This window comes from Protopterus annectens, chromosome 9.part0 (assembly GCF_019279795.1).
Source record: "Protopterus annectens isolate FY-2018-M chromosome 9.part0, PAN1.0, whole genome shotgun sequence".
NCBI lineage: Eukaryota > Metazoa > Chordata > Ceratodontiformes > Protopteridae > Protopterus > Protopterus annectens.
Window position 1 is genome coordinate 1,312,463,862 of NC_056743.1, and position 15,887 is coordinate 1,312,479,748.

The 15,887-nt window shown below is 34.8% G+C and overlaps 1 protein-coding gene across 3 annotated transcripts in view; it reads right to left on the reverse strand.

Moving 5' to 3' along the window:
• The window catches only part of LOC122812034 (prosaposin-like), a 225,816-nt gene extending 213,120 nt beyond the window's left edge, over window positions 1-12,696 (reverse strand). For all 3 annotated transcript variants that reach the window (XM_044084280.1, XM_044084278.1, XM_044084277.1), the window contains exon 1: window positions 12,577-12,696. In XM_044084280.1, the coding sequence (XP_043940215.1) occupies window positions 12,577-12,622 (46 nt within the window). In that variant the 5' untranslated portion in view covers window positions 12,623-12,696. The remainder of the gene's footprint in view (window positions 1-12,576) is intronic.
• Between the last annotated feature and the right edge of the window lie 3,191 nt (window positions 12,697-15,887).

The window sequence follows — 15,887 nt, forward strand, 5'->3', positions numbered from 1 at the left end:
GTGTGCAGCACTCTCCCATATTAGTGAGGACCAGACCCAGTATGTCTGTACCCCTGGTCAGCATGCTGAGAATCTGGTGTGAGGAGTTTGTGTTTACAAAATCCAGGAATCTCTGTGCCTGCGCATTCGGTGTTGTATATGATTCTCATTTAATAGTAGGGTAATTAAAGTTCCCTATGAATATGATATTTGGTGGGATGGTGAGTATTTCCAGTAAGCTTAAATACATGTTATGGGTTTCCTTGTTCATAGAAGAGGAACTATGACTTGCAAGGAAGTGGTATGGGATTTTGCCAATGGTGGTTTGAACATGGAGAAGCTCATCATTCTGTATGACCAGCCTTGAGGTATATTTATTTTTATGTAAACTGAGAAAGTCAAATGCATCTAATATGAAAGTTATAGTCTTACTGCATAAAGATGTGGTTGTTGCAATATGCTGAGGAGATCAAAGATGGGGTTATCCCATTGTTGGGTTATAATGTGATGATGGATGATGATTACTCATTGTAAATTCATGCTCACAGGCAGAGAGTTAATGCATGAATTTGAAGTCTGTGCATGGAAGGATTGCTGTGAATGTTTTCTGTCAGTTATTTTTCACCCAATCCTGTACTCCTCAACACTTAAATTAACTGTGATTCTGACAAGGAACAGTGCCTGCTGAAGGAAGGGGGTACTTTTCTATGAGGGTGCTGTGCTCCCTACAACCCCTGATGTTGGGGATGTGCACATCCCCACTGATATCTGTAAAGTATTCAGTACTGTTAGTCAGAGGTTCATGTTGGTGATCTTTCAGGAGGTAGAACAAGAAGAGATATTTATCATAGGACCTGGTGTGTTATACTTGGATCTGCACTGTGCATTTTGGGAATGGAGGAATCCTGTCTGATGAGAATAAGGAGCAAATAGTGCTATGACACAGCTGCTTATGGCCATATCTGTTATTCTCATTGCTCACTGATGTTCTAGTCAGGAGATATAGGAGGCAATAGGACAGCTCAGATAGGGTTGAGGAGGTAAGAGTTCTTCAAGAACATTAACATTTTTGCAGATCACTGCATGATAGTGTTGCTGGATCTGAATCACGATCATTTGCCGTATTTTTTCCTTGAATATTACAACAGCATTATTTCTGACACAACAGCAAGCACCTCTCCTGGAATACATTGACATTTTCAAAAATTGTCATGTATTTTTGAGCCTGTAACTATTCACAGTCATTGTTTCCGACTGGTCAGCACCACAATATGTGTTCAAAAGTCAAACATTTACAATGTTCAGTTCTGACTTACCAATATAGTTCTTACAAAATAGCATTTATATTTTCTATGTCCTTATTTCTTAAATGTCTTACTTTTTTCTTGTTTTTCTTTCCAGTCACACTATAAGGTATCAATTACTCCATGATTAAGTTTAAACTATAATAACTTCTGACATTTTAATTTCATCATACTCAGTGACATAGTTGAATTAAACCACCTTCAATCTATTCGCACTTTCCAGTTTTGTGCTCTTGTGAGATCACAGGCTAAAATGCTCAAAACTAAATAAATCAAGAAATCTAAAAGAGTAAAGCAGCATAAGATGTAATGTATTTTGAGGCAAAACAACTTAAATATGCATGTTTCTGCTTACACACAGAACATGATCGTGCTACTTTGACCTCAACACATGGGTTGGATTTAAAAACTGAAGACATGAAACTTTTGTTGTCTTCAGCTCCAACACTATCATTTAGCCAATGCCATTTATCAGTTACAGCTTTTCCAAAAGCCAAATACCCTATTTACTGTTTCACTCATTTTTTTTAATTAGAAATTTTCAGAAATTCTTTATTCCTATAAATGCAATAGCATTGGCAATTATATGCTACCATTTGTTCATCTTTTGCTTTTAAAGGGTAATTAATCACCCAAAAACAAACATAAATAAATATAAAATGCAAAAATATTTCAAAAATGGTGTTTGCTTTAAAGTAGGAGAATATACAAAAATACTCTCTTTAAAAATGGTGTTTCCTTTTTAGGTAGGATAATGCATATATTGTACCCCCACATGCAGAGAATGCAACACCAAAAAGATCTTCACTATCTTTCAGGAACAAATCCCACTAATCATTTAAGTGATACTGCTTAAAGGTCGCAGATCATCAGAATGCAGGCTCCATATTCCAAGAGTAGACATTACTCCTAATTCTTAATTGTCTAATGAGTTCTTAAATAGCATTAAAGAGCTACTCTGTCTAACATGTAAAGGTAATGCTACATTGAGTTATGAATTTGGCTCTCAGAGGAGTTTTTTATTCAGGAACTAGCAAAATATAATTCCTTCTTCTTCTAGATATTTTACTAGAATGCAGCATATCAGTATTTAAAAACAGCCCAAACATTTCATCATGAAGAGTATAGTATATTAAACACAATCTGCCATGCAGACAATGATAATTTCTTGAATATAAATTAACTTTTTTCTAGATGTTTACAATATGTTAGACTTTTATAGTCAAGTATTCTTTTTGTAAAGTTCCTTTGAGCACTTTTTTAACAAAAAATTGATCTCCCTTGGATTAAGAAGGAAATGAAGAATTACTTTCTATAACGAGTCTAACATAAATTGTAAAGTAATTTTCCAAAACACATTCTGACCTAGAGATTTTTTTTTAAATAATAATCCCATAATGTACATGACCTTTGCCTTAACATTGCATCTATCATTCTTAAAATTTAAATTAGAATTGACATATACTCCTAAGTCCCTATATGCAAGAATTGTTTGAACAATAGTACCCCCTAATCTAAGGATGTGACTGAGTTTAATGTTGCTAAAAATACATCACAACACTTTTTCAGAGGTAATAATGTTGACATTTCATTTTTATTCTCATTCCACAAGAATTGTTTAACTTGCTTAAGGCCAGTGTTTCTAACACTCTTGGCTAACATCAAATACTAAAACAATACTAATTAAATGAACTTTGACTGCACCCTGACCATGGAATGGGATCAGATCCTGTCATGGTATTAGAGACCACAAATACTTGGAAAAATTAAACAAGGAGATCGATAACAACTCTAGTAAGTATTATGTCTGGATGCAAAAGCTATCGGGAATGGATCATAGATTTCATTACAATGTAAATAAGACTCTAGCTACACATAGGCCTTATTAACGAAAGGCAGATTGGGTATAGGTGTCTAATTTTATACCTTATTATTATCAGATCAAGGCTTCTTGAGAATAGAAATAACCCAAGCTTTTTTTTTCAAAATTACAGGTTACCTGTCTCAAGAGTTAGGGATGCAAACAAATATAGAACATCGAACGATGATTTAACAAGACTACAGATCCAGTGTGCAGGTGGTTGAGCACATACTGAAAATAGAGTTCTGAAATCATCGGAACTGAGTAACTCATACTCTCAGCTAGAGCAAAACCTTTGCCACAAAATGTATCTACTTCAAACTCCTACAAGCATGCCATGGCCAAAAGTCAACCAGATGGAGGCAAGCTTGGAAATGAAATATGAGGCTGCCAACTCACATTAATCAGTGAACAAATAATGTCCTAGTAGAAAAGGTGGAGCCTAGTAATAGCCTGGAAAAGAACAACTGGACTGCTGGATGTTGTAGAAACTTCATGAGAAGAAAAAGCAGATTTTTTTCTTTGGCATCACCCAAGATTCCCTGGGCTAGTTTAACAACTTTCTCTCCAACAGTATGCTTAATGTGAAACTGGGACCAAATTCTTCCTCAAATGCCTGAGTAACCAATGATGCCCTGCAAGTATCCATACATCCATCTTTATTAACAGACTCCCACCAAACAACCTAATTTATCCATTATCCTGTATGCTGATTAGTTGATTATTTTCAGCTGGCAACACAACATGAAACTCCACCTTGATCAAAATAAAACTAACACCACACTGTTTGGGGACAGCCAAAAGCTATCTATATTGCCCCTAACTAGCAGATGCTACACAACCACCTGCAGCCAACAAAGCAGGCAAAACTACACCCATTACTATGTTGTGTGGTTGGAGCCACAGCTAAGCTATAGTTATTATTCAGTCATGACCAAAGACAAAATGAACAAATTAATAAATCTATATTCTGAGACAGGAAAGTGTCCCATTTCCTTTCTCCCACAGATTAAAATACAATTGGAAAATGCATTTTACTTCCACAGCTAGACTATGAGCTGTTCATTTTAAAAGCAACCGTAAAAAAGAATCAAAGCACTCTCCATACCTTTTCCAATCAGATCTGCTGATCCATAACCTCTCCTTCAAGAGACACCAGTGCCTAACACTCACAAAAACAAAATGGCTACCTATCAAATAAAGAGCATAACTCTAACTGGGTTCTCGCTTATTCAACTTAACTTGGACTCATTTCCAGTCCTTGCTAGCCAATTCACTTTTAATACCTTCAATCACCCCTTTAAGTCTCTTTACTATACTAGCATCCATTTACACACACCTGACAACAAATTCCACTCCACTGATCACTGTTTGGCTATACTTAGTCCTGAACTCTGGGGATGCCTACCTTCAGGTTTAAAGGATCTTCAGTGTTGCTACCAGTTCTACTCACAAGTGAAAATAAATCTAAAAGTTAAAGCTAAATGTTTTATATATATACATATATATATATATATATATATATATATATATATATATATATAGAGAGAGAGAGAGAGATAGTCATATGTTCAGTACACAGTGCACAAGCCGTAAGGCCATCAAAAACACTAACTCCCTAAATGATAAATTGTAAACCCAATCGTCCATCCATTCCTCAAGGTTATTTAAAAAACCTTCAATGAAGGAGACGTGTATATAGCATATTAATTTATTGCAAAGAATTAGGGCTGTTTGCTGATGTGTCCTAGTACTATCATTAATATTTGCATTAATAATAGCTAATAGAGTATCATTCTTCAGTGCAATGTAGGCCATAATTAACCTCCCTGTCAAATGACAATAATGAATACAAAGAAAGTAAACTTTTTACATCCCTCATCATAATTTATGTTAGATAAAGATTTTACTTTTTTGGAAAGCTTCCACTTTACTCATTTTAATCTCCTCAGCTGTTTAAATAAACTAAATAGGAAATAACAACATTGTTATATTCCAAAATTAGCATAACAAATGCATTATGTAGCTGAACCCAATATGTTGAACTCTTAAAGAAAGATTTGTTCCTACCTGTCTCATAGCTTTTGAAACAACAGAGTACATGTGTCTTGAAAAAGAGAGGGTTTGGTGTAATTAATATGCCCAAATACACTTCTATTTCAGTTAACACAATATCTTGTGTTAATAGTGATTCCCATGGAATACATTTTCCAAAATACATAGTATTGCATTTATTTATGCTAAAAGCTATGACAAAACTACTAACCTAGGTTATTATTTCAAGAGATAATTACTGAGGTCTTCAAAAACATTTCTATTAGTAATGACAGAACCCAGTTTGCATTCTCCAGCATACTTGTTTCAACAACATATTTTGTTTTTGGGGAATGTAGAAAAATTAAATGATAATGGATCCAAAATGGATCACTGTGGTCACCATTCAGCACTAGCAATATATCTGAACACTTTCTTTCAATGACCACTGATGAAATTCTTCCTACAAACCGTGCCACTATCCAGGTCACCAGATATTTGATATAATTATCCTTAATTAAGAGGTCATGTATTCTTGAATAAGGCAAGTGCATTAAACCTTTAAGTAAATCTAAAAATATTACAACCACTACTAGCCCTAGATCCACTGTTGTTGCCTGATCATAGAACTCAGTAAGGTTTTAATGTGTTGATATTCCTCTGGTAAATCCATGCTGTTAGATGTCCAATGAGTCATTTTGGGGCCTATTTACTTCCATGAGATCCAAAATACACCTCTAAAAATACTTCCACATTATAGAAGTTAGACTCAATGGTGAATAATTACATATCTCCATATGTTTACCCTTTGTATATGTTGGAGTAATATTTGATATTCGTATTATTTGGGCCAATACAAATCCATCCATTCATCCACAACTCCTTTTTCTAATTTTTTTGAACATGGAGTTGGGGTGTCACTTCAACAATGACAATCATCTAAAGCCAAGGTTTAGTGACTAGCCATGCCACTGTAGTTTATCCACACTCACACCTGTGGCAAATTTAGAGTGTCTAGAGGGAGGACATGCAGATAGAAGGCACTCCAGCTGAGTATCAAACCAGGGAACATCTTGTTGTGAGATGACACTTCTGTTCACTGTGCCACTCTGCTGCTCTAATAGAAATATTCTTAGTTAATTTCTAAAGTGCTCAGTTTGAATTCCTGAGAAATCACCGGACTCTCAGTTTCATTTGTATTTAGTATTGGCTTTGTTTCAGATTAACAGAAGCAGCAAAACAAACGAAATAAATAAAAATGCTGGCAGGCAGAGTTTCACAGGCACAAATCACTCAGGTGATGATAAACCAAAGGTGTATTGAATGATAAAAATCCACAAGAAAAACAAATAAAATGTGAGCGCTTTTGTTAAACAAGTATTAACTTCATCAGATGATTTGTCTGATTTTTTTATGTTTCAGATTAGATGCCAGATTAATTTCATAATTAATTGTCCAGTTTAATTCTAATTTGTGGTTCCTTGCCAGTCTTTTTAAGTTTAGTTTTATTTGTCCTAGTGGGATATTTTTATAAGTTTAGAATGTTCTCTTCTTATTATTATTATAAAGCTTTGGGAGGGAGTTACTCTATCAATAATGACATTTATTGTTTTTACAGATACCATACCTTATTGGAGATTTACCCCATTACTGAAAACTTTTTCCATAATGACATAACCATAATCAATGGGCCAGATTCCAAAAGAGTTGCTTTCAGTGAAAGTCTGCCCTGATTCCAAAAGACTTGCTTAAGGGTGGCTAGATTCCAAAACACCTTATCTCAGCCTGCTGTCAGCAAGTCTTTTGGAGTCAGAGTCAATATGTTCCAACTTAGTTATTTCATTCACGTTAACCTTACTGATTTATTCCTTTATGGAACAATTTTACCATAATTGAAAGACTTCCTGGATTTAAATGTTTTTCTGCCATTTTCAGTTCTAAAGGATACTGAGTTATGATCAGACCTTCCCAAGAGTGAACCTGTTTCTAAACCAGAAATCAGTCCATTTCTATGGGTCATAATTAGGTCTACTTTACTTTTGTTTCTTGTATTATGTTTGACCATCAGATCCAGACCATGAAACTATAAGATATCAAGGAAGAGCTGAGAGAGGTGATTTTTGAGGTAAGAGACTTCCAAGTAATGTCAGGGATAATTAAAATTGTAAACAAAATGATTAGGCGACATCAGCATATTTTAACTGCATCGGAGGACATATACATGTTTATACTCGCAGCGCCTTCTTTTGGTCATAGAAGGGTGCATAATTTAAAGAACTTATGTTATAAAGAAATGGACACACAATGTTACATAAGAAACAGTTCTAGGTTAGGAACCTTCTTGGGCTATAAATGCATCTTTTGTAAATACATTTTAAAGTGGAATTATTTTAAGTATCCTGTTTCTGGCAAAGTATTTTCAGTGAAGAAATATTATGATTCTAATTCACAACACTTAGCATATTTAGCACAATGTCAAGCTTGTATTTCTTTTTATATAGGTAAGACCACTCAGAAATTAAAACTTATTGGAAATCATTTATCAGATATTAGGACAAATATACAGACTAATTCATTATATAAGCATATTTCAAGTAATGATTCAACAGATTTTTTTTAATTTATAGTTTTAGAACTTATTATTCTAGATGATAGAGCAGATGATATTAATTTAAAGATGGAAATTGTTGAGTATAACTGGATACATTTACTTTATGCTGATCATTTTCTAGGTTTAAATAAACATAATTCATTAAAGCCAGTTTTAACAAAAAATTTTAAATGTAAAGTGCTTTACTTGATTGACATGATTTTTAACTAATTGATGAACACATTAAATGTCATGTGATTGTTTTAGGTTTTTATACAACTTGCTTTTGCTAATTTATTATACACATGATAAAACTTTGAGTGAAAGCATTTCAGGTTGTGATTTATTTTTTTTTTCTTTTCAGTGACTTGAATGTTCTGTTTGCACAAATAATTGAAATCACCCAAGAGAAGTACATTTTTTTCTGATACAAACAATTATCCAAATGCTTTAAGAACTCACTATGTACAGACCTTTCATATTAGCGGCACTGTGGCACACAAGTAACCCAATTTTATCCAAACTATCAGGTATCAGGATATCTTACATCATATGGAGTAATACGTATTATACAAGTGCCCTTACTGAAGAGTGCACAGGACTGATTATTCACCTCATTAATAGACTCTGCCTCTCAACTGTCACATTAACACATGATATTCAGATTTGCTCTGCTTAGTATAGAAGTTATGCTCTACCAAGCAGTCTTTGGACTATGACCTGAATGAGGATTGCCTAGTCTCAGGTTGCTCTGCATGGCTTTAAATATTTTATGTAGGTAAAACTAATTGTAAATTGAAATAAATTATTCTGAAACATCTTTCTGCTATAAGTTTAAAAACAGAACATCATGCTGTATATCAACATATTAATAAGTATCAGGGACATGCTTTTAGTTTTATGGCCTTACAGGTCATTAATTCTAACCCTAGAGGGGGTGATCGTATTAATTACACTGAATTCTATGAAGTACAGTAGATTGTAGAACTCAGGGCAGATACAAGCCCTGGTTTAAAGGGGATGGTACCTTTAAAGTTATTTCCATTATTCTATTTTTTAATTAATGAGATATGCATGCACTAGGTATCTATCCATGGTAAGTCATGAAATCTGTCCTTTTGATTCTGATCTTGATTTTACAAAAAAAAAAAGTTTATTCTCAGCTATCTTAATGCCTTTTGTGTTTTGTTAAAGCTAGAGATCTTAACATGCAAAGTGTTTTGTGTCTTATATACATCCCGAACAGTTATCACTAAAAAAGGGAGACTTTGTAACACATGTCCATCACCCATATGCACTCACTGACTTTCTCCCTTTCAGTTTTAACAAGCAATAGATCAATTGTTAAACAAAATCAAAAGTAGTGGTGGGAGACTGGAGAAAGAGAAAAAGAGAAAGGAAGGGGGAGAGAGAGAGGGGGGGGGGGGAGAAAGAAAAAGAGGTAGTGTTCCAGGTAATAGTGGAGAGGTACAAATATTATTATTGGTTCAGCCTAGAAATGGTTGAAACCTGGTATAAATAAACACATATTAACAATGCACATATTTCCATCTGATTCAGTATTAGACACTGCAGACATACACATCTTCACTACACAGGTTAGACCAACCTTCCCTCTGTAAGCATATTTTGTTCTTGAACTATTTTGCTGTTCCATTAGAACAGCATATCATTTTAGGCTGATTTCTTACCAATTTGATTGGTGTAATATACTTTTCTTTTGGTGTAAAATGTTTAACAGACAATTGTTTTATTTGCTTGTTTTTACTTATCTATTTGTATTTGTTAACTAAAAATGTCAACCGGGAAATTTATGTATTTATTTGTTTATATTTTGACTATTAATGTATAACTGAACCTCTCTGATTTCAGTGGAGTCATGGACAGAAAAGCTCCAGAAACATTAAAATACATAATATTAATATAAATCAATATATGCGACACGTTATGAAACACCATACAGTACAACTCAAAGCAGTGTGAACTGAGACAATAGTATACATAATACATACACAGCAATATCCAGCTTATTTACACTATAAATACTAATTTAATGCAATACTGACTGTGAAGGTATCTTAGAAAACAGAAATAAGATTCATGCATAAGTGTCTGATGATAGCAACTGAGGAAAACCTGCCCTAATCCATAAGTAGCAAATACCTGAGACCTGATAGCAACTGAGGAAAACCTGCCCTAACCCGTAAGTGACAAATACCTAACACCTGTTTGTCAAGTGCTGCATGAGGTTTGAAAGTAATTCAAGTAAAACATTATGAGATGCTTTATGGGCATTAAGAGAGGTAAAGACTATCAATGTAGTATATGTATCTAGTACATGTGCTGCAGAGATATATAGGGTATACAACTAACTTTTTAGTACATGTGCTGCAGAGATATATAGGGTATACAAACACCTTTTCCAGCAGAATAACATCACATTAACATAGCTGATACAACTAGTCTATAAGCCCCATATCTAGTACATGTGCTGCAGAGATATATAGGGTATACAAACAACTTTTCCAACAGAATGGCATTACGTTAACATAGCTGATGCAACTAGTGTATAAGCCTCATTGCTCTGCAAAGAACTATCAAAAGTACTATCATATAAAGGCCAGAAATGAAATTTACATCACATCATAAAATGATGAGGGTACCAGTTAAAACCATGCTAGCAATTCTGTTACACCTTGACATTGTTTTTGAAGATGTCTTGAAGGGCTTCCTTTCAGGGATATATCTTACAGGTTGAGATGCATAATCTGCCACTACCCCTGAGTGCATTATCATTTTGTGTATGCTGTATTGTTTTCTTGTGTCTTTTTTTCTTCTGTGTTGCTCATTCTTAATCTGTAGTCGTTTACCTTTTTCATATTCCTTATATCTACATAATGATATCTTTCTCTGTTATATCTATATTTACTAACTCTGATTATACATAATATATAAACTAAAATCCATATTCTAAATAGTATGTGTTTTAAGCATCTTATGTTATTTGCATTTTCTGAGGTGTACTGTGTTTATGAAAAGTCATATTTCAATTATCAGTGTAGCCATATATTAATGTGAATATGACTAGTTCTTCAAGAATGTAAGTATTTATGTATCTCCAGACTCAGTCTACAAACATCAGATAAATGCAGACCTATGTACTTACTGAGGTTTGATTCTCATCTGGGGTACCTTCTGTGGGGAGTCTATGTTTCCTCCCTGTGTTTGTGTGGGTTTTCTCTTGGTACTCCTTTTCCCTCCTACCTCCCAAATACATGTGATAGGTTTAGAAATGCTAAATTGTCTCTAGGTGTGTGTGTGTGTGTGTGTGTGTGTGTGTGTGTGTGTGTGTGTATGTGTGTGTGTGTGTGTGTGTGTGTGTGTGTGTGTGTGTGTGTGTGTGTGTGTGTGTTATAGAAAATAAGCCATGCAACTTACTTGAATTCCCTGCTTTCCTACTAAGCTTTCTGAGGAACAGCAACTGTTTACGTGATCACTATAGGAGACAGACACCACTTGTAAAGCATACATAGATTGGTGGATGGAACTAATAATTTTTCTCAGATGCAATATGCCTACGAACAGCAAGTACTTCTTTATATATCAATTGGTAGACTAATATCTGAGTACAGACAGTATCTAACTTTTCACTCTAGCTATTATAGGTATCAATCATGTCTGTTGACACACAATGTTTTGCAAGGGTAGTTGCTTCATGTACAAATGGGAACAGAGCCATAGAGTGAAGGCTATAGATTCCACTGCTACAAAGATTAAGACCAACTACATAGTCCTAACAGCTGCTCTCTGGCTACTCCTATTAGTCAAGGCTGGGCCAATTTACTGCACAACTGTACCCACAAACTGGTGCAAATGTACAATTAATAAATGTGCTCCAGCCTGAATCTGCAGGAAAACTGTGACACCATGATTATATGAATGTGGCAAATGACACTCAGTGCAATGATTTACAGATGGGAGCATTTTCTAGGCTTTGTGAATCCTGACCAGTGTGTCTGCATGCTTTTTTTTCATTCATCTGAAATTAGTTCTCCTTCAGGAGGTCTGTTATGTTATTCTGGGTACATACACTACTTTTAGATGATGAACTTTCACATTTTTTAGATTTGTCTTTTAAATTGTGTTCTTAAATACTGTTTATATTATGCCTTCAGTTTTACAAATAATTTCGTTTTTGTTAAGATATTCTTAACTTTTCTCTGTATATTTACTATCATGCATAGGCTTTGACATCTAAATATTTACATTAAATAAAAGTAATAAAAAAAATCTTTCTAATCATTGCCTGCCTATATCTAGATTTTCTTCATCAAATCAGTGCGCAGATCTATTCTTGTCTTCATATTTTAGCTATCTCTGTATATTCTATCTGTGTCAGTTTGTGTCTCTCTCCATCTTACATGTTCTCTGCCTTGCTGCTGTTTCTATACCTGTCTTCTTCTTTAAGTATAACTGTCTGGCATGTTTGCCACCTTTCTGTTGTTAGTTTCTGCCTACTTATAGTAGGCATCAATCACCTCTATGTCCAGGCATCAGCACAGTGGTTTTTGAGATGCTCAGCCCTTCCTGAAACACTGCCTTCATTATTCTAAGGCTGAAATAGTTAATTGTCAGGTCCTGCATGAGTTTTGACTTGCTAATGCTACACTCAGTACCATTTAAGATGTATGAGCAGGAATTCTGTGTATTATTAACATGGACACACTAAGGAAGAGACTAAAAATTATATAATCAGGTTTTGAATTCTCTAATAGCACTTTCATATATGAAAAAAAATGTTTACTTACCTGTGGTCTGTGCTACAAAAGCTATCAGGAGCAGGACTAGTGCCATGTTGCTTTGATGTGGACGAGTGATTGTGTGTGTATGTGTGTGTATGTGCACAAGATGAGGGTTATATAAAGTTGAACAAGGGAGGCAGTCACTTCAATTATCTTGATTTTACAAGAAGAAAGGGGAAGGAAACAGTGCAGCCAGTATTTCCTTATTTGGATGGGATAAATAGCATTAGAGGCAGAAAAGAATGATTTTCTTGTTCATTAAGTCTGTTTAGTTGCTGCCTTCCTTATTTTTTTGCAAATCATAATTTTCCTCGACTGATACCTACCCATGCCCACATTTTGTGTTATTTTGTTTATATTCCTCCATTTGCCTTATAAATGTAAGCTCTCTCCCCATTTTTTATCTTTATTTTAAAGCCTGGTCTTATTGCATGGTCTCCAGTCATTCTATCTGCACCTTCATGCCCTGTTCATGGCACCCCCTTTTCTATTTGTGTTCTTGTATTTTTTGAGGTAAAGCTCTTACTCTTAAGAGCAAATGTTGGATTTGTATCATGTATGTCTACCATATGTAATTACTGTTCTGTCATCATATCATTGGGCAAACCTGCCACAACATCTAACCTGCATCTCTTTTACCCACATAAGTACTTCCAGCTACCCTGTGCAGCCATTGATGACAACATTTCATAAGGTACTGGAATTCGTAGTTCAAGAAAAACTCTTCCAAAGTAACATCACTTTCACTAAAACCAGCTGTTCCTTCTTGTTCCCTAGTAATTAAAAAAAAAAACTTTTAGAGATTGAGACCCTGATGTAGTATATGGAGAAAAATCTATAAGAATGTGTTTCTCAGAGTGACTGAGGTAATACATTTTGTAAAGCATGTAAACATTAGAATTATTTAAAAAGGATGCTGGTTGTTAAAATGATTTCTCTGTGTTGCTGAAATACACATTCACACTCATTACATATTAACCATAAATAAATGATTTATAATATTCTGCAACAGATGTGACTAATGAATACTGGTAAACTGACAAGTACTGCAGAGTGATATATAGTGCTTTCATGGCTCTGTGTTTAATCCTTTTTACTCATCACTCACTCACATCCTATCTGTAAAGGTCCTACCTTAATAAATGATATGTTGTAATAAGGTGAAATATACCTCAGCAGTATAGAATACCATTCGCTTTAACAACCAATCAGCATAGCACTACCAGGACACATCAAGGCTTGAACATAGGACTGCTTCAGTTTTATTAGTGGATTACTTTTAGAAAATCCTGGTCTACAGACTCTTATACAAGCTAGTAAAACCACTTAACAAGGGGACACTTTGTGTCATTATCTACTGACTTGTCTAATTACTTAGCTCAGTGCATTGCTGATATGCGAATGAAGGCATAAGAAAGGAAAAGCTTGGACTTGACCTAATGGTCTGCAGAACTCCATCCTGGTATCAGTACTTATTTATCATCAAAGACTTGTGAGTAACCAAAGTATTAGCTTATCCACTGCAAATTGTATTAGTTTTATCTAAGAATAACTGGTATTATCTTTTTGTCAAAATATGTCTGACACGTAAACATACACACACACACACACACACACACACACACACACACACACACACACACACACACACACACACACACACACGTACATGTAGCATTGCAACTCAATAATCTTGTAAACTTTGCAAAATTAAAATCATGATGGAATTTTAATGGAAATATTGGGAGTTGACTATGACATGAACTTCGGATCTTTAACATTTTGAGATAATAAAGCTATAGATGTTGTTAACTTTAAATCTGTATTCATGAGGACAAGGCAGTGTTTGGATGGCTTGATGGAATTTTGGCCAAAGTCTGTTCTGTGAGTAAACATGGCTAAAAGTCCAACGGGTCAGCAACCTAAGGAGTAGGGTCTACTACTTTGCTTCAAAATGCATCAGCTCTAAACACAATATCTCATACATTTCAGCATAACCTATACCTACATACTCAATGTAATTGTGAATGTGAGGAAATGATTAAACAATGTAATCAGCATATGTTGCTGGGCAGTAACCCTAATATACTCTCCCCATGTTTAGGGCAAGTCCCTACACTCACGTTACTTATTTGTTTAGTCCCAGGCTGTTCCAACTCAGAGAAAGAATAGCTATTATTACAGCATATTAATTCTGATTGATGGTTATCTGCTACCCATCAGCCTTGGAGAGTACTCGATAGCTTATCCTAAAGCATTTGTACATCATACAATAAGCAGTGAATGAGTAAAAATGGAGAGAAAGTAATGTGAGTAAATATTCAAGGTGTAACAAACAGAGCTCCAGCAAATCATGATAAACTTAAGAGGAACGTTGGGCCCCTTGATAAGCTTATGACACATTAAGGACCAAAAAAAGAGTAAAGTGTAACCATTCAGCACCCTGTGGGGAAGACAGTGCATAACTAGTAAGACATTTCCTTTGGATGAACACAGAAACATACCCACTGCAAATGTAATAAATAAATGCATGAATCTAGGCCCTGCATGGAAAGAGAGCTGAACTGAGGGGGATCATCATATTTAGGGTTATTAAAACACAGTCTAGATAATAATTCCCACAATGTAAGCTAAAAGGGAAATTGTGTTTTCATTTATATACTCCTAGCTCTAAAATAAGTTACTTTTGAATGTAATAATCTTATCAAAGTTGTGTTACTTTTTGTGATTTGTTCTAAGTTTTGTCAAATGTACTTTTGCTGCCACTTACGTGATGACCAGATTACCCAGTTGTACTTGGAAATTTAGTGCGCACTTTTAAATGTGGGTTTAGGAATCAGTTCTTCCACAAATCCTTCTTGTGTAATATTGGATGCTGTGCTGCCTTATTTCTAAATCAAACATTAAAGGTAGACTACAGACAATTACGTCAGTCACTTCCGTCATATAGACTGTTTGCTGTTTTGCCATTTGTCAGGCTGGTTCACGTCTGAACATAAGCATGATTCATAAGCCATGTATCAGTTATAAAGGAAACATATTGTTAGATACATTTTTTCATAGGTTCATAGGTAAGTACTAGGCTAGCTGCCCTTGTGGGCCATTTTAAGCACATCCAATTTTCATTTATGTACTCATAATAACTTATCCAATTTGGTTATGGATTGGCCTTACCCATGCCATGGTCAATAATTATATACTACCAAAATTAAACTAAGTAGGATAATATAATACATAACTTGAGGGGACCCATGCATGGGGTAAAGCGTTTAGGAGATGCTTCTTTCCATTAGCAGTACAGGGGGCAGTCCTGGGGT